We start from the raw sequence: 19,957 nt of genomic DNA, 5'->3' as shown, positions 1-19,957 counted from the left end.
CCAAAAGGGAAGGGTTTCACTTTAATAAAACATGGGTGAATCATTTTTGTAAATAGGCAAAATTCTTTGTAGTTAAAAAATGCGATGGTAGCAAGGAAAGGGATGGGGAGAGGGTTGAAATGAAATATATACTCTCCCTAAATCTAGATTGTAATATTGTTATGCATTTCACTGTATCTTAATTCAATTTCTCAGAGTTTTTTAAATGCCAAGGCATTCCCTATATGATTTACGTGAGCCTTTCATCTCTGCAACTTTTCCCACTCAGGTAAATGAGCAAATGGATTTGAAAGCTCATATCTAAAACAAGAGAGAACCAGCTGGAAATGCCCTTTGAATTTCTTTCCCTATGAAAACCATTTTTCTTTCGGGTGCCTCACCTATAAATAACAGGAGTTCCACCTTCCTATGTAGACTCTTGGTAAAAGCGTGGTTTGGAACAAGACCGTACAGGTGCAACAAATTACAGTTGGGAAAGAAGCCTGTGGTGCATCTTGTCTCTGAGGGTTATGAAATCCTCCTTTTAGTGATGGAGCCGGCCTGGTCAAGCCAGCAGGATGAAATCTGGCATTTGTGAGATCACACCCCTTCTCACTTGCCCACCCTGCAGAGCATCCCAGCCTTACTCTTCAAATCTCCACATTTTGTCTTATCTAGCTTCAAAATTCATGGGGCCATTTTTGGTGTATGTGTGTGTGGGTTTTTCTTTTTCTTTCTTTTTTTTTTTTTTTGGTAAGTAAAGACCTGTATTTTTATTTTGAGGTAGGTGGTTGGGTTTTGTGTTTAATTTCATGGCAGAGATTTAACTAGTCTTTCAACTTTTGAAAAGATAAGACAATGATATTTGGGGATCATACTCTTAAAGTTTGACTTATAGATGATTAATACAAAAGTAGACGATTTTTCAGCCTCAGCCTGTTACAGGTTTGCCCCTCTGTGAATTGGAGGCTTTTATGACAGTGAAAATCATGGCACAGATAAAAATGAAAGAAATACTTCTGCTATTTTTTTGAAAAAAATGCTTAAACCGTGCGAATACCGTCTTTAAGCGTTTTAAAATAAAATTTAGCCACCAGGATTTTGAGCATTATATCACAAATAAAAAACAAGATTAACATCAAAAGGAGTCAGTTTTCATTCAATTGTGTAGCACTGTAGGCTGTGAAATTTAATATTATTTTGACTCATATGCTAATTGTAAAATGACAGAGGAAAATGGATTACATTTAAATGAAAGTATACACAGCATCACCTGCAGCTCTGTCAAATGCAGATAGAGGTCTTTGGGCCAGGGACTGGGGACCCTCTAGCTCTGTTATTGCAGTTCAGATTTGACAACTAGAACCTTCCTTTAGACTGCAGTTTAATTACTTTTTGTCAAAGGTATGCATGATGAAGAGGCACAAATACCTTGAAGAGTTGCTAAACTGGTTTGTATGCCTATCAGCTCACCCTGTGTTTGAATTTCTGTGCTTCTCATCTTTCCTTTTCTTGAAAAGCTTTTGCTTGTCATTGGTGTGAATTGCACCCCCCACCCTCACCCCACCTAGTCTTTGCTCTCAGATTTATAACACTTTAAGGGTTCCAAATTGTATAGCCTGCTCTTAGACCCCTTTTCTTTGCCTTGAATAAATCAGGTTCATGTTGCAGATGATACTTGTTTGAGGAAAGTGTGAAAGAAGGGGCACCTGTGAAAACACGCAGTTGTTCCAACACACATACACATTCAAATTAAGGCAGAAAATGTCAATTAAAGCCTCCAATTACTACCTTATTTCTTGGAGGTTTAAAGCCACTGAGAAGATAGTGGCGCACTCGCTGGAAGTTTCAAGGTAATTACTTTTTACTCTAAGCAGTGGTATCTGGTAACCTAATTCCATATAAACCTGATACCCTATCACTACACCCCAATATTTCTCTGGTTTCAGAATAAGTCTGTGCAGAAACTTGTTCTGATGTTAAAGTGCAAAAGGGGGCAGTAAAGTGCTATCCACAAAAACGGGAAAAAAATTTCCAAGTATTTCTTATTACTGCTTGTGTCTTTCTTAGGCCTTGCCTTTAATTTATTCCTTTTATAACAAAACTCTTCTGTTAGGGCCATTGAGAGAATAGCTTAATAAGCTGTAGTAGCAATCTAGCATTAAATGGAAGCCATGCAAGACTGAAGATCCTGCCTGTTTATGAAGTGTGCCATCACATTCACACACTCATGATGCAGAGTCATTCTTTGGGAGTACTTGCATTCCCAGGTGCACAGAGCACTTCGGAAAGGAGCCTCGGTCTTTGGTGTTAATGGTCTTCTAGCTCCATATAGACATGGCAGGCCCAAAGTGCACGGTAGGGTGAAGGGTCAAGGGTTTGGGCTTATCCAGAGCAGCATGCATCCTTTGTCAGGAGCTGACTGGAAACACCAGCCAATTACAGCAGAGCTGCAGACTGTTCATCCGCATTCGGAATTGCAGACAAACCGGTTTGTACTCTGACTTCTCTTCTTCATTGTAGGCTTTGGCATTTAATTAAAATAAAAATTAAAGCCTTTCGTGGAAAAAGTACTTGTTTTCCAAAATGGGGTAAATTCAAAGTGTACTTCATACAGATCACTGGCTTGGGAGTAAACTTTTATCATAGGACTTTTGGTTTGTAACAAGAGGCTGAGCCACTTTCTAAAGCTGGGGTTTAGAATATTTGAAATGTTTGTACAGTTCAATGATTAAGCATAATTTGTATGTATTCCCTACTTTTCACTTATTTGAGTAAACAAGTTTGTTACTACAGCTTCTGTGGACTCAAAGATGTATGTATTAATCAGGCCACGACTTCAACTAGGATACTTTTATTTATTTGCTCGCTAGGAAGTCTATAGGCATTAAATCTTTTAAATGCTTATTTTTAAAGTCAGTTATGAAAGATAGTACAAAGTTTTTCTGAAGCTCCATAAAAATAATGTCTTAATCACAAAAGCATTGACTATTTATTGCAAAGAAAACACAGAAAGCTAAAAATCATTCTAAGTCCACCATTCAGTAGCCCAAAGTGGTCTCAGGTAAAGGCAGTATGTGTGACCATTTGTTTATGGTTGTCTCCATGTAGTCAGCAAAATAAACAGAACAACATACCATATATTATTGATGTGTATGCTTTCAACTGAAATTAGCCGTCTACTTACAATGATCATATACACTAATGATATAATTTTGAAATGAAAAGAAACATAAAAATTCTTTGTGGAAAGTACTGCGAATTGACTGCTGGGCAGTTTGCTCCAGAGGTAGAAGAGCTTTATGTAGGGTCCTGTCCCCCGACCTGCATTTATTCCACTTGCAGGTGTACCAGCATCCATGTCGGGACACACCTTGTCCTGTTATGTGAGTCATGTGGCCCTGTTTCTCAAGGGCATGATACCTGCCATAATTACACACAGATACTCAATATTTTATTTAAATAGATTTGTATGTGTATAACACTAGGTAGAAGTGGCTCTGGATCTGATCTGATGCTTTTTAAATAGAAGCTTTCCCACAGCATTTCCAAGCACTGTCATCGTATCTGTCTAGATTTGGAGTTTACCTGGCCTAGTTATCTGTCTGGACATAGAAACTGGTAGTTCCTGTTTGTATCTTTTTGTTCTGATCTCTTTATTCTGTGTCAGCTTAATATTCTTGCAGTGAGTTACTGACATGTTAACTCATCCTTCTTCCTTTCCCTCTGTGGATCTGTGGCTTCCCTCAGGAGAGCCACCAGGTATATTTTCACACATTTCGTGTGTATTTCCAGAGACCGCACTAGCGTCAAGTGGCCCCCCAGCGATTTGGGTTTTCTTCTCGGTTAATCTACTGCTTTGGCCAACCTTGAGGAAACTTGTATGAAAGCATCAGATGTTTGTGCTAAGGTGCATGTAGTGTGGTCAGGGGAATAAAGAAGCAGGGAAAATGGAGTAGCTGTGGGTGAGAGGGGGAGCAGGCAGTGCAATTTCAGGTTCACTACACAGCTCTCCATAAACATCTCTACTGCTGGCTTCCCACAGATCTTCCTATTACACTGGGCAAAGTGCAGAAATAGATCAGGCAACTACTGCCTCTGTCTCCTTCCCAGGCACCCTGTGAGACCTGATAATGCAATACTGGTCAGCAGAAAAGTCCAGACTTGACATCCCAACGTGCCGTGGTCTGGTCTGTGAATGAAAATCACATGTGGTGACCTCTGATCTTTTTTAATTAATTTATTTATTTATTTTTTGTGACCTCTGATCTCTAAGTGGCTGGTTTATGTTTTCAGTGTTTTAGGCCTGTGTTTTAAACAAGCATGTGCTCATAGCGAAGGTTAAAACTTTCTGCTGTCTTCCTTAATTGTGCTATGTTCCAGTCTATTAATATTAAAGAATATTGTGTTGCATAATGACTATTTTTTAAAGATTTTATAATTATGACTGTGAAGTTGAAATGTCTAATTTAAATTATTAGAGATCTAGTTTAGATTACTAAATATTCATGCCTAATTGAGATTATTAGACTTAGCCAAAGTATACATGTAGAAATATTAAGAGTCCAGATTAGTGAAAAACTTGTAAAAGCTTGGATTAAGTTAAATAGGTAATTCAAGAGTAAAAATAGATTCTAATATCATATCATTTCACCAGAGGCATGTTAAGTTTGGAGGCCCTACTTGAGTGTTTCCAGTTTTTTCCACATTATATTGTCTCTGTATTTGATTCAAAGGCAGGGCATCTATTGTCTTGCTTGGGACTGATTCACTGGGGAAAACTGTTGGAGGAGTTGCCTGTTTCCACCCATTTTGCCCCACTCTTAGAGCAGCTTCCCATGGCTCCCAGGAAGGCCCTACAGTGAAAATGCATCAAGCCACACGCCATGGCGTGGGAAGCAGTCCTGAACCTGGACATTCTCTTGATGGAAAGGAAGAGGCAGCTTTCCCTTCCCAGGAAGACAGTAGAGAGCCTGCTCTGACTTTGCTCAGAGATGGGACTAGTCTGGCTCAGTCCTCTCTCCTGTGTGAGACATGAATCACTTTTGGTGGTCTTTGCTTTTTATTTGGGATTAGAAATCAGCAGACTTTATTAAATGAGACCTCTCTCTAACCACTTTCTGTCTGGGCGAAGTTTAACAAGAACAGCCTCTCCCCATGCGGTATGGGTGGTAACTGTGGTGGTTTTCCTCTGCTGTTTTTGGTTACGAGATGAACATTATCGGAACACACAAAAAGAAATCTGTATTTGGCATCCACAATGGAAAGTCAGTTTAGTAATTTAAAATTAGCCAGTTGTCATCATCATAATTCTTTTTAACACTTTCAAAGTCAGCATAGGATAAGTATATTGTTGAATATTACAAAATACTTAGGGCATGGATAGATGTGCTGTGTAGTTTGATTTTAATGTGCCTAAGCAATCGAAAGTGACAATTCAGATACAAACCCCATCGCTTCAAAAATAGGAACTCCATTTACTGACTTGATTGTAACATATGGAACTCATTGTTTTCCATTAAAAAATGATAGTATTAGGAAAGTCCATTTGCTTTTCATCTGTAGTCTGCTGTTTGCATAATTGTCCAGAGTCCATCTGTAATATTAAATGTAAAACTGAAATTCCATGTAGCTGATATGTTTCTTCCTCACCTTTTAGTTCCTGGCCTCCTGGGGAAGGGTTGCATATCTGAGCCATGGTCTCAGATGACCTCCTCGGAAGAAGCCTCTTCTTTTTAGGCACCACTGATGTGTGCTTGGCGTGGAGCTAGACCTCTGACTCTCCATGTGATGCTCACATGTGCGTGTGTATTAGCTTTTTCTCGATTTCCCTTAACTTCATGGCTTATCTATGAACAGCTTTATTTGGGGGTGGTGGGGGAGTTTTCCAAGGCCAGAGTTATAATTTAATGTGCTGCAGTGAGAACTGAAAAGTATGCAGAGAAAGGGGACTTTTCCTGTCATGGCTCATTGGACAGCAGCATGTCTTCACCTGTTTTGTGTGTTAGGTCCATGTGTCATGCTTAAATGAAGAACATGGGATGTAAGGGGCTTTGGACAGTGCTGAGCCAACAAGTGCTTCAAAGCAGCTGTGTTTGTATTATTAGTGGTTCTGGAAGTGGCTGATTGCCTTGCATTTTAAGTAGAGAGGGAGTGTAGAAGAGTGCCGATACTTACAACTTTTTCTGAGCGGAAGGGTCAGAAACTCCATCTGCAGGGCCCCTTGCTCTCCAGGAACACCACTGTGCCTGGCACAGCATCTGCGGAAATCCAGTCTCTCCTCCTCAGTGTGTCCTGCCCTGACTCTAAGTGGTTCTATCTTCAGAATTCTTATCATGCCTGTGATCTGCAAATAGTGGTACTTAATTTGACTTCAGTTTGTATAAATGTTAGCTTCTATTTGTTCATTCCTATTTTTTTTTCAACTAATACATTATTTATAGAGCTTATAGTCTGTGTCAGCCCCTTGGGCATTTAATACTGAATTAGTCACATGTGGGACTTGCCTACCCTCAGGGAGCTAGACTATAAATTCCTAATGATCAGTGATCTCTACTTTTCTGTCACTCACAACGTCTGGCACAAAATATGTAGTTGTTACACTCACAGCACTCTTGTTTGCTGCCACGGTGCTTTAGGAAGTGTGAGAGTTCCCGGGAGGCAGAATCAGTAACGCAGACTGTACATCGTGAACACGTGGCCAGGAGAATGTGGTTCAGGCTGTCAGCTCAACTGCACTCTGTCCACTGAGAAGCCATAACCTCATCAGTTAAAGGGACTGGCGTGCTATGGCTGTTTAGGTATATGCTTAAAAAGTAAGCTACTAAAGCACTTAAGTATTGGGGCCTTTTGTATTGATTTAATTAAAGAAGCAATCATTGTTTTAATGAGCTCTAGAAACAATTACTTTTGAAGAGCCGAGGATCAAATTCTTGCCTCATGTTTTGCCACAATGTGTTCCGAAAGGTGAATTAATGCTTTTGGAAGCATCAGGAATGATGAGTTTTACCGGGATTTGCATATTAAATATGTGTGTTGAAATGTGAGCCTCTCTGCCAAACTTCTGTTTTGATAAGCCTTCTCCTGGGTTGCCTTCACTGACCGTTACAGATTTTTAACAAAGTTGGACAGTACATGCTGAACGAAAACTTTACATCAAGGAAGACCTGGCTTGTTTGTAAAATGAATTAAAAGGCTCATTAAATTATTTATGTGACTTATGCCTCCTGAAAATATGATCTCAAAGGCAGAGATCCCTGAAGCACCACGGACCCCTGTGTCGCGTGCTCTCAACCTCACCGCATCAGTGAGTGATGAGAGTCAAGAGGAGTGACTTGCATGGCCAGGGAGGAAACCTCCTGTGAGTCTTCAGTTAAGCAGGAGAAAAAAAATCCTCCTGAAGGAAACAGGATCTTGGGAGCATTTTGAATGAAGAAAGCGCTTAGTGAGCCAAACTTGAGACATAGGGTGTAATGTGGGAGAGTTCTAAGATTTGCAGTGATGTACAGCTTGGGAGGGGGTGTGATGCATTTTCTTAAAAGAGCTAAATGAATGGTTGAGGAAATGGGTACATCTGGCTTGGTAAGAATCCTGATCTCTGAAGCCTGGGAAGCCCCGAGGGCTTGTAATTTAGGAATACTTCTCTTAACAGTAGCTAACACTTATATAGTGCTGTCTGTGCATGTTACAAAAGGAGCAGATTCAGGATAGAAAATGTTTGGAATGGTGTGAGAAACCCTAGGCAGGAACTGACCCCTGGTGTTTGTAAACCTTAAAGATGTCCAAAAAAGATCAAGGAATAAGACAGGAGAAAAAGGAAATGTCAGGAAGATGATCAATTTAATCATGGAGTTGAGTTTGCGCCTACTGCCTGGCATCTTGCCTGAGGTTTGTGACCTCAGCAGCACATCAGAATTACTGTATGTGTGTTGGAGGGCTTGGGGGAGGTAAAGAAATTAGCCTCATCTAAAAACATTCTGATTCGACCTGTTACTTGAGAAACTGAATTGTGTTTTGTCCATAAAGAAGATGACATTGTCTAGAGACAATACACTGACATTCAGAAGGTTTGAGGGGATACCACGGAGAGGCTCTCACTGATCTGCATTTGTCAGAAGTTCTAGAGAATTCTTCAACAGTACACACATGGTGGTTTTAAATATATCATTGTTATAAAAATTCATTTTGAGTTCTGTTTCACAGAAAGATTTTTTTTTTGAATGGATAAATGACATATGTCCTTGCTAAAGGAGCTCAATTAAAAAGAAAGGGACCACCCCTTTTTTGGGGGTTGTCTAGTAACACATGGCTAAGAAAGAGGTAACAGCCACATACATTTTTCCTGCCAATAAAGAGTGCAGGCTTTTAATATGAATCCATAATATGATTTCTCTTATGTTTTGTGCTGCTTCATAACCACGCTCATCATGCACTTTTCGGAAAATTAATACCATTCATTAGCATAAATCATAAGCTATTACCTTGATATAGGTTTAAAATTGGAGGTGCCCTATCATCTTTGCTTTATCTTTCAGTGAATTGTGACCCTGTAGTCATCATGGCTGGTGGGCGTCTCTGGTTAAAGAAAGGGTTGGACTGGAAGGATTCAGAGGTGATTCTTTGTTCTCAGGCTCTAATATTTTAATGAGCCTGCAGGCTTGGCTGCTTAGGAACGGAGCTGGGATTTCTAAGTGTGTTGTTGTAGGATGTTCATTAGGAAGTTCTTGTTTCAGTTTTTCAGAGAAACTCCCCATTAAGAAAGAGCTTTCAGCAGCATGACTAGCAAGAAAGAGGAAAGGGAGGAGGGAGGCTTTTAGCTATGAGCATTAAGGGGATATTGTATCAGTAGTCTTAGTTCTAAAGATTTGCTTCTAAGAATTAATTGGAGCAAATACATCTTAAGGGAAGAAAAAAAAGATTTGTAGAGCAGGGACAGTGGTTGTTGTCCTTGCAAGTAGAGGACTCTTCATTCTGCAGCTGAATCAATACTACAACTAATTATTTCTGGTTATCTTTTATGGGTTTGTCAGACATTTCTTTTGTTCAGTGTAATAAAAAACCCATTGTTTGATCAGTGACTAATTATGATAAGTAATTTGAAACATTCTTGATGAAACTTGTCTGTTAATTAACATCAACAGCAAATGGAAACTAACAGGACAACAAAGTATTAGTGGATTCACTGTTCCCTCCAATTGATGAGATCTCTCTGTGGCATGCCCAATAAACTAAAGCTGCCAGTGGTTAAAAAATAACAAACATGTGGGAACATGTGACTCACCGTGCAGGAAAAGTTAATTGTAAAGTTACACAAAGGAGTACTGAAATACGGCAAGTGAGGGGGTGGTGAAGAAATGTCAGCAGGTAGCCCAATCCTATGGCGTAGAGTAAGGAACGTGGTTTCTTTCTCTCTTTCCTTTTTCTTTTAAAGCTTAATTCCAAAATGCATTCATCCCATATTGATCTGAACTAAGAGACTTTTGGTAAATAAAAGCGTGAATCTGAAAATTTGTAGTTTGGGATTATTGGCATTGGCTGGCTGTATTGTAACTATCATTAATACTGTTAATTTTTAATCAACTCAATGGCTTTTTTTTTTATGCTTTTAGATTTCTACCTGGACAAGGACTGGTACTATACCCACAGATAGGAGACAAATTGGATATTATTTGCCCCAAAGTGGACTCTAAAACTGTTGGCCAGTATGAATATTATAAAGTTTATATGGTTGATAAAGACCAAGCAGACAGATGCACTATTAAGAAGGAAAATACCCCTCTCCTCAACTGTGCCAAACCAGACCAAGACGTAAAATTCACCATCAAGTTTCAAGAATTCAGCCCTAACCTCTGGGGTCTAGAATTTCAGAAGAACAAGGATTATTACATTATATGTAAGTATAATTTTATTCGTTTATTTTATAGAAATTAGGATAATCTGTATAGGTTTGTATCAATTTTTGTTTCCTTAAAATTATTGTGGCAAATAATTTGGTGAGAATCTTTGCTGAAAAATTGTCCCCCCCCCTTTTTTTTTTCCCAAAGAAACCTTCATTGAATTTGGGACCCTGTGCTACCAGTATTCATTAAGTATACATCCCCAAAGAGAAAAAAAACTCCTAGAATTCTCATAGTATTGAAATAAATGTATTATATGAATATATTCAGCATCTCTACTGACAAAACCATTTTTAAGGACCATTGGTGGATTTTGATAGGTAAATCTTGTGCAATGCCTTTTCTCTTCACCCATCCATCCATTCATTCACTCATTCATTTCGTATTTATTCTGTGGCAGAGACTGTGCGTAAATGCTAGGGATTCAGCAGTGAACAAAGTAGTATAACAGCATGCTTTCCTCAAGAAGTTACCAATCCAGAAAGGATGGGGATGACAGGCAAAGGTCACATTAAAACCAGATTCAGAAGAAAAAGACAAAACTTGGTTTGCTCAGTGAATTACTCTTTTTTTTTCCTATATATATATAAAATAGTTTGACACACTGTTTCAGGAATAGGTGGTACGTATCCTTTGGGTCATATCTGAGGCTAACTCATAAGGACGTGAAGTCGGCTGATGAGCACATTTGGAGCCCACACCTACTATGTGCAGATCCCTCGCTGGCATGAGGCCAGTATCATGATTTCCCAGGGCCCCAGATGTTGTTAAAGTCTAGGTGACTTAGACAGCTGTTCGTATCATTCAAGCAATGAAGTCTTTTTTCTTAATCTCCTTGGTTTAAAATTATAATTGTGTTGAATTTTCCATTTGCTTGGTTACCATAGACTCCCGTTTATTAGGGAACTGCTGTCTGCCACTGGTTTATTATTTGCCCCAAGGTGGACTCTTAGAACTTTAGGTAGGAGACTCTTGGTGATGAAACTGAAACTCTTGCAGCTCAACCTATGAGCTGCACTTTATTGTTATTTTATTTTTTTAGAGACGAGGTCTAGCTTTGTTGCCAAGGCTAGAGTGCAGTGGCGGAATCACAGCTCACTGTAGCCTTGAACTCCAGGGCTCAAGTGATCCTCCCACCTCAGCCTCCAAGTAGTAGCTGGGACCACAGGCATGTGCCACCGCACCCAGCTGGAGAGCTGTACTTTAAAGCACAGAACCAAAACCTATTTTTAAAGCCAACTTGATACATAGAGTAGCTTACCAAGAATTAGTAACAACAAAAAAAAGAGTGGTAGAGTATATACTTAATAAAGGAATGATTATTATAAAATAAAAATAAAAGCATTCTGAAATGAAACAGTTAGGTGGGGGTGGTCACGTATACAGATAATAGGGAAATTTGAAAATATAAAATAATTATCAGATACAATAAATGGAAACTTTAAGCTTTTGGAAGTCTAACAATGTGTTTATATTAGTAAAGACTTTTAAAGTAAGACTTTTTCAGTGAAAGCTACTATTTAGCATGACATTTACAGGGAACTGAAACTGATCAGATGAATTTATGAAGAGAGTGAATGCTCCTGGGTGGGGCGGGAGAAAGAAGGTAGTGGTACCAGAAGAGTGGACACACTAGAGATTAGATGCTCTAGGGCAGTGACTGCATGTGCCTACCCCGTGGATGCAGCCCAGGTCCACTGATAAGCCAACAGACCCAGGGTCTCTCCCCTTATTTTAGCTTAGGACTTCATAAGGAATGCTGTGCAAATTCTAAGTCCCCACTGAGTGAAAGTGGAATTTTAGTAAACATTGAGAGTTTAACTTTTAGTGTGAAATAATAGGCAAGATATGCAAATAAAGAAATGGTTTACCAACATCGCTTTGCTTAATGTGGTGAACATTTAATAATTGTTTTTTATCGATACATGAGAGATTTGTATTTAGAAGCACAGTTTAATTTGTAATTATAATATTAATCTACACAATAATGGCATCCCTTACTTTCTTTTTTTGGAAACTCTTCATACCACACTAACAGGTTCATTGCAGTTACTGAGCTACTCTGGCCATCAGAGCTCTCCTTAGAGTTAAGATTTACCGTGCAAAAGCATATGGTAATCTAGGATAAATGAATCTTTCTTAATATAGAGTTGAGGGTCTCAAGTTTGAAACTATGAGAGGCTATTTGGATGTTGTTTTGGGGCATTGTCATAAGGGGTGGGTGAAGGACTCAGGGCTTAGAAGTGTGCCAGGAAGTCCTGTTGAGACTTTCGGCAGAGTTGAAAGACTTCCACGATGGCGTAGGCAGAGGAAGGTGTTTCAGATACTTGGGAAAATATAGAAGCCAGTTTCTCACCCACCCTACAGCAAAGCTTATTGATCTACAAGTTTCCCTAGAAAGGAAATGAGAAATGCAGAGAACAAATGTTAAAATAGTTTTACAAACTAACATTGGCTTTGTATTGCTTCTTCAAAAGTCCAAAGACACCAAAATAATTAATGGATTTTAAAAAGTCGCTACTTTGTATATCAGACAAATGCACGTGCATATACACAGTCAAGCTCTGTACTGGTTTTTTTAAGATGGAAAGTTTTTGAAGTTAGCAATTTTTATATTAGTACATTTACAAATAGTGCTAGGTAGCTTGATGGAAAGTATTAAAATTTACATGTATATTTTTAACACTTTAAATCATTGGTTCACTCTTGAGACAGTAAATAATATTGGCATTTGAGTTGCTTTAATAAGTGTTACATGGGTTTAACCCTAAATCTGAGTGTCTAGTTGATAACTGCCTTTACAATGAGCAGTGTTATAATAAATATGTTATTGTGTGCTGATTTCTTTCCATGGAAAGGAAAAAAAGATCTGATGCTTTGGAAGCGTGCTTGACTTTACCCAATGAGGAGCAGTCCAAAGGGACTGATTTGCTTTGGGGAGCACCGTACATGAACCTCGAGTCTTACTTGCTAGTCCTGCTGTCTGAGCTTAATGAGAAAGTCACTTTATTTCTTTAAACTTTAATTTACTTCTCTAAAAAACACTTCTGGTATTGTCATTTTTCTTGCTAATGATGGAGGTCTTCTCCAATTTCAAGCCATCTTATGGTTGGGCATACAAATCCTATGTAGGATCACTTGTTAGTGTGATTTCAAATGGACAGGATCCTCTGTAAATTCTTTAAAAACATTTAACTTGATTTGTGGTGTTACCTGCTTTAAAATATAGTCATCACACTTTTGAGTTTCAGAAGTGAATATTAATTTTTAATTTGAACTATATTTTTTAAACCTAAGTATTCACTAAATCTGCTTAGGAGATGATGTGGCAAACTGGTATGCATCCTCATTAATTCTTCTCCTAGATGGTTATTTGCTTTTTAACTTGTGGCAAAATTATATACAAATGGTCACAAACTTACAATGGTTCAACTTAAATTCTTCAACTTTCTGATGGATTTATTGGAGTATTAAATGCATTTTCAATTTAACGGTATTTTTAGCTTACCTTGTGCTTATTAAGTATCAAGATATAGTCCCACCTAAGTCAAGGAGCATATGCATATGGGTTTTTCTTCTTGTTTAGAATTGACTTTTTCAAGTGACCTATTTCAGTAATCAGCCAGGGACCTAATTTGCATAATGAAATATTCTTATCTTCAAGTGATCCAAAGATGGAGATACTATGGCCATGTGGTCTGAAAAGACCTTTTCTTTATTATGTTTAGATCTTTAACTGCCTTAAAAAAAGAGTAGGTATTTTACATAACCTATAGTTATTTTTATTATGTTTTTAAAGATTTTTTTAATGTTCAGTAAATAACTGTCTGTTCTGAAATTGCCCATTTTCAAGGGAAGCTTTGTCTTTGACTTACTAAATTCTCTAGTTGATATTGGGAAAGCCTTCTTGTTAGCCTTTATCCATAGAATCTTCTTTGCAGCACTTTCTGTGCCTGCTTCAGTTTCTTTTCAGAGGTGACACCCAGAGCTGAAGGAGTTGTTGGCAGGTTTGGTGTGTTGGCCCTTTGCAACATCTGTCCTTACCAAGCACGGTTCTATGGGCCGGTTCTTCGACCTTAGCATAAAACCATGCAGAATACCCACAAAGAGGTTTCCATCACACTACCAAAATCATGTGAGTCAGAGGTAGATGAAAAGTGAGTGCCATTGTGTTCATACTTTTCAAGTGAACAGTAGCTATAGCAGAGCCGTTAGACAAAGAAAACCATATTAACGAAGCACCTCCCAGTTTAGCTTCATAATGGCCTTTGCATTATTTTGCTGCAAATCCAGAGAGCTAAGACACGTCTTGTGGCATAGTCCATAAGTCATCTTTACTAAGGACTATTTGATTAAAAGTTGTTGTGTGAGATCCACCCTGTGGTGTTCACAGCATCCCTCTTGGAGGCCTCCCTCACTCTCCATGCCTTGGCAAAGTCTTCCTTGAGACACTGAATGAGTCTGGAGAAGCTACTATTTCTTAGGGCCCTCATTGGTTTAGTCTTCTGTAGCTTTTTTTTTTTTTTTTTTTTTTTAATAAAGAGCATGTAAAATTGGAAGGCTCTACAAACAGCTTTGCTATTTTTTTAGACATATACTCCACTTCTAAGAAAAATCACAAAATAAAGTAAAATGCTTGCACAAATATAAAGAAACAGCATTCTTAAAGAATCAAAACAGAAGAACTTTAGAGTCTATTGCTTATGTTGTTGAGCGTATATTTGTTTTCTTATTTTTTCTGTCTTTGATTTACTTTTTCTAGGGAGTAGGTTTGGCAAGTAGCACTGAAATGTACTGAGTGCACTGTTCTTTCTCTAGCAAAATAGTTACAGGAGCTTTCAAATGTCCTCTTACCTATAGATTGCTTTTAGAATATAGAATAATGTGTGGGCTGTATAAAGCGATTATGTGCTTTATTTGATGAATTATTTATGTATGGTAAATGTAGCAAAAGCCACATTTCCATCATTAAATGTAATCCCATTTGGTGATACAGCAACATCAGCCTGTCCCTTGGGTCTTCTGACTGTGGGGTGAGGATTTATGTTTGATACGTTGTGCATAATGGCTGAGTTCAAGCACTTAAACACACTTTTATTTTTAACCTACAGCTGTCATCTTTGTAATAGGATATTCATCAGAATCTTGCCCGAGACTGTGCATTTGGGTGCTTGGGGGATACAGCACCATCACCCCTCCCCCAGTCCAAGAGAAACAGATCAACATCATAGGTTGAGAGTTCAGGGTCTGGAAGACCCAAGTTCCTGAGTGCCCTTCAGCAAGTGACTTAACCTGTCTCTGCCTCAGTCTCTTCATCTGTAAAGTGGAATAATGGCAGCATCTGCTTCACAGGATTGATGGGAGTCCAGTGGAGTGGGAGATATAAAATGTGTACTTCCACCCTTGACACCAGATACGTACAACCAAGAGTTAACTCTGGAGCAGGGAGGAAGTATGAGGCTGCAGGCTGGAGGCAGACCTGTGCTGGCTGCAAGCTGGGGAGGGTGGGCCCACAAAAGCTTCACCGATTTGAAGTCCATCCATAAGATGGAACTCCAAAGAGCTTACATGTTTCAATCATGCTGCATAACTTAATTATAAGATCTTCTCTCGGTCTTCTTTGAGTGTTATAAAAGCTCTTTTGTCCTTGAGCTTCTTTTACCAAGAAACATGCATTTATGTATCTTTTTTGTTCCTGGAATTGCCCAAGCTTGTTAGCAGATCCTTTGTAAGACCCGAAAGAGACAGACAGGGGAGGAGTCTTCAGATACATATAATCATTTTTCCCAGTTTCCATGTCACCAGCCTTGCCAGGACTTTTTCTCAGTTCCCTGTTACAGAAAGAAAATGCTGTGTCTTTATTGATAATTTTAGCAGCATCCTAATGTGGTATAAATGGTCCTCCAGAGAAGAAAATGTGTCAGAGTTGCGTTATCTCTGAGGCTAGCTGGGAAAGTAGATCAGTCCATTAGTCGGATAATTAGAAGTGTTGTTTCTGTTATTTCTTAACATCATGTGAGCTCCCTTTCTGGCTGTATTCAAGGTTTTCCCAGTGTGTATCAGTGAGGCTCCTTATTGAATTTAATATGAATAAAGATAAATTCTTTACACTTGAGGAATAAAGTCTCAGCTTCTGCTTAACTTGAGATTGTACTGAGAAACTTCTGGCTCTCAGGTATAATGGAGTCATGACCATGGGGATGTTTGTCCTGGGTGGCTCAGTGTGTAAGAGGAAAAGGCTATTGTGGATGGAGACTCTGTTCACACATTAGATGACATCACCTAAGCCATTGTGACAGCAGTAATTATTTAGGAATTGCCCAGAATAAAACTACCTTCATTATTTCATAAAATATCCTAGTATCTTTAGCACCTGTATTTATGGCTTTTTAAAAGTTCACTGGGATTTACAAATAGTTGGACAGTACTAGAGACCTAGTACAAGTATGAAAGAGGACAAATTTATTTCTTAGTAACATTTAAACATTCATCAAGCAGATAAAACTTTAAAGCAAAGCAAAACACATGAAAATAGCCAAGATGTATAGACAAACATAACAAATATTACTTTGAGAAAACTTATTTATATAGTTCTTAAGAGATACACATTTGTTCCTGAAGTTTCAAAATCTCAGTCTGGGAAGTGTTGTGACCTTCACATATGCTTGTCTCACTTTGAAGTCTAGAAACACACGTCCTAGAGCAATTTTCATCACTGTGAGAAAGCCAAAACTTGGAGAGTATGTGTACCTTAGTGCAATTTAGTTGGCCACCAGGTATCAGAGGCAAACTCAATCCAGGGCCACTGGACCCTTAGACTGGCATCATTAGTTTACAACAGTGCCTCCTGGGTCCAGACATCTAAGTGCACATGTAGCAATCGTAAAGGTAGTATGCATGCATACGTAGCACACATGTAGCGACAGCAAAGGGAGTGTACATACACACATGTTGCATATATAACAACAGCAGAGAAGCTCATGAACTATAAAGGAAGGACTCAATGCTTGTATCAGGCATTTTGGTACTGACACTTTGTCATGTATTGTGTAGCAAATAACTAACTTGCAATCGTCTGACCCCAAAGTTAAACTCAGAAATTCCTACAGGGTAGTAGGAAAGAAAGGCCATTGGGAAAGATGGTTATGATGGCAATTTGTTAGATCTTATTAATTTTCTTTTTTTTTAAGACATACTCTTAATTCCAATTTTTTATTAAGTCCATACTATTTTGTGTTTTTGTGTTAGCAAGTATTTTGAGCCCCTGAATAGAAAATTGCCACATAATGTAGTTATTAAAAATAAAAATTTCTCAAACATACAAGTAGAGGTAGTATTGGACTTCAAATTTTCTCAGCCCAGTACAAGTGCTACAGTTTTGTTGGCTGGCTGGATGGACTGATGGATTGGCAGACCCTCAAGCTGGAGTGTAATTGATCTCATTACAGAGGAGCCAGGCTGGGTGACAGTTCTGCTTTGCAAGTGGCTTTTTGCATTGGTGAAGTAGCCCGTTTTGTTGTTCCTGTTGTTAAACAGGAGATGAAGGTATTCTTTTATTGGAGCAAACATGTGGGAAATTGTTCTGGATTCTAAAGAGTATAGAACATGTCCCCTGAACAGAATAAGGTTCCTGTGTAGGGCAAATTTAGATAGGGGCACCTTATTGGGGTTACTGCTGGTCTCTGAGTGGTCAAAGCAAACAACATGCCCATTCAAACCATGGTGCCATGAGAGTGGCACATTTTCTCATTGGCAGTGTTATATTCGAAACTGTCAGCAGACATTAATTTGGTCGCTACTGAAGTCCAACCACCTAGAGATGAACTCTGCCTCCACTGGTTGTTTTCCACTTCAGTGCTACTCGTCTTGGAATTACTAGGTCATTAATATCATTGCATGCAATTAGTGACAGTAGAATGAGCTAGAGCGTTGTGGGATGTGCCCCCTCCCCTCCATGAACTTTTTACTCTGACCGTTTCCTAGCTGGACCTTTTCATATCTTGGCAAGGCTATTTTAATGATTGAGACTGTTAAAATCTTTAGAGCAGGCACTGGATGATGTGCTGGAAATAATTCACTCAAACACATGCTTCTTTGTGGTTCAGAATATTTTCATTAGATATTATCACTATCCTTTCCCTGGGAAGTTTCATTTTTAAAAATCTGATGCTTAAGTATAGCTAATATAGACAATAGGGAATTATGTTTTATCTTTGGAACTCTTACATTATTCTTTTCATTAAAAATATGAGCTTAGTCATTGCTATTGAAGTGGTCATCTGGCCACCTATTTTTAAAACACAATTCCTCTTTCTTAGTAGACTTTGGTCCATGTTATATTAAGGCAGACTCTTTTTGTTTGTTTGTTTGTTTTTTTGAGACATGGGGTTTTATTGGGGGCTTATATATAGGAGAGAAAGAGTCCAGTGGCGGTGGGCTGGGCAAATATCCGCATGGCCCTGAAACAGTGAGCTGGGCAGGAAGACCGTCACTGCTTGCAAACAGCATGTAGTTTAGCTATAGCTTTTTTTTTTTTTTTTTTTTTTTTTGAGACAGTCTCGCTTCATCACCCAGGCTGGAGTGCAGTGGTGCGATCTTGGCTCAATGCAACCTCCGCCTCCCGGCTCCAAGCAATTCCCCTGCCTCAGCCTCCTGAGTAGCTGTGACTGCAGGTGCATGCCATCACACACAGCTAATTTTTTGTATTTTAGTGAAGACAGGGTTTCACCATGTTGGTCAGGATGGTCTCGATCTCCTGACCTCATGATCCACCTGCCTCAGACTCCCAAAGTGCTGGGATTACAGGCGTGAGCCACCACGCCTGGCCAGCTATAGCATTTTCACTTAACACCATCATTCTAACGCCTTCCATGTGGCAACCTTCATTTACTCCAGACTTACGACCTTAGTCCCTGTACAGTCCACGTTCCACAGGATGGAACGAGCGCTCAGATGTTCCTCATAGATAAAGAATGACTCTCCAGGTTGGCCACTCCCAGATTTCCTAGCTCGGGACACATATTCAGATGTGTCTAAAGTCTGGCTTTTTTATGTGAAATTATTTATTCTTTTACCATTGACTCTCATGTTCCCACTATATTAAGTTTTTCTGAATTACTGTGGCAATAAGAAACAATCCCTTAAAGTATACTAGAAAAGCCTTTTTCTCATTTTTTTTGAAATCATGTTGAAGTCTTTTTAAACTGAGAGATTTCTCCTGCATAAATCGTCGTAACTTTTAACAATAAGATCTTAGATTTAGAAAGTGATGTTTATCCTCAACAGATTCATTAAAACTTAAGACTCCAAGGTGTTGCAAGAAATATTTTGAGGGGAAGTGAAATAAACAACTCCATAAATAATCTTACGTGGTTAAAAACATCTCTAGCTGGAAAAAAAAAAGCGGGTGGCAGGGGGGTGATTGGAGGAAGTGAAATTTATCGCCAGTACTGTCTGATCTTTCTCAGAAGTGTCAGTGTGCGTCACTGAGCCTGGAGGGTATGTACATGTACACCTGCTTGCACATACACAGGTAGACGCACCTACATGTGCACCTGCCATTACTGCTTGTACACCCCCTCCATGTACACCTGCTTGCACACACACAGGTAGACGCACCTACATGTGCACCTACCATTACTGCTTTCTGCTCTGTCTTTTCACTCTGGGTGTCTGTAGTCAGTAACTTTTCAGGTCTGTATTGTCAACAATACCTATGGCCCTGAGTGTCTTCACTGATGATTACTTGACATTCATCTGGTTTTTAATAGTTAAAAGGCCATATGCAAAAGCTGTGATAGAATTTCTCCTGTTCTAGATGTGATGTTTATTGCTTTACTTTGTGACTGTTCTCTCAGTAGATTGACCACCTCCCCCAGTGTCCAAGCCTCACCTGGCATGGTGGCATCTGTAAACTCAGTTCTGTAACCTGGTATCCTTTCTCTTCCCAAGTAGAAGTAATTAAGTAATAGATGTCATCAAAGCCGTTTAAGTGCACATACAAACAAAAACAACTTACCAAAGTGTTTCAAAGTTGTTCCATTTTTAACACTCCTCTTATTCCTGAGCTCTTGGAAGAATAT

General features: G+C 38.9%; 1 protein-coding gene across 1 annotated transcript in view; it reads left to right on the top strand.

The window, feature by feature from the left end:
- The window catches only part of EFNB2 (ephrin B2), a 45,215-nt gene that overhangs the window by 13,213 nt on the left and 12,045 nt on the right, over positions 1–19,957 (top strand). The window contains exon 2 of the mRNA XM_032246195.1: positions 9,588–9,871. Within this exon, the coding sequence (XP_032102086.1) occupies positions 9,588–9,871 (284 nt within the window). The remainder of the gene's footprint in view (positions 1–9,587; positions 9,872–19,957) is intronic.

Source organism: Sapajus apella, unplaced genomic scaffold (assembly GCF_009761245.1).
Source record: "Sapajus apella isolate SASKATOON/1434 unplaced genomic scaffold, GSC_monkey_1.0 scaffold60, whole genome shotgun sequence".
Lineage (NCBI taxonomy): Eukaryota > Metazoa > Chordata > Mammalia > Primates > Cebidae > Sapajus > Sapajus apella.
This window is presented reverse-complemented; position numbering and strand designations above follow the sequence as displayed.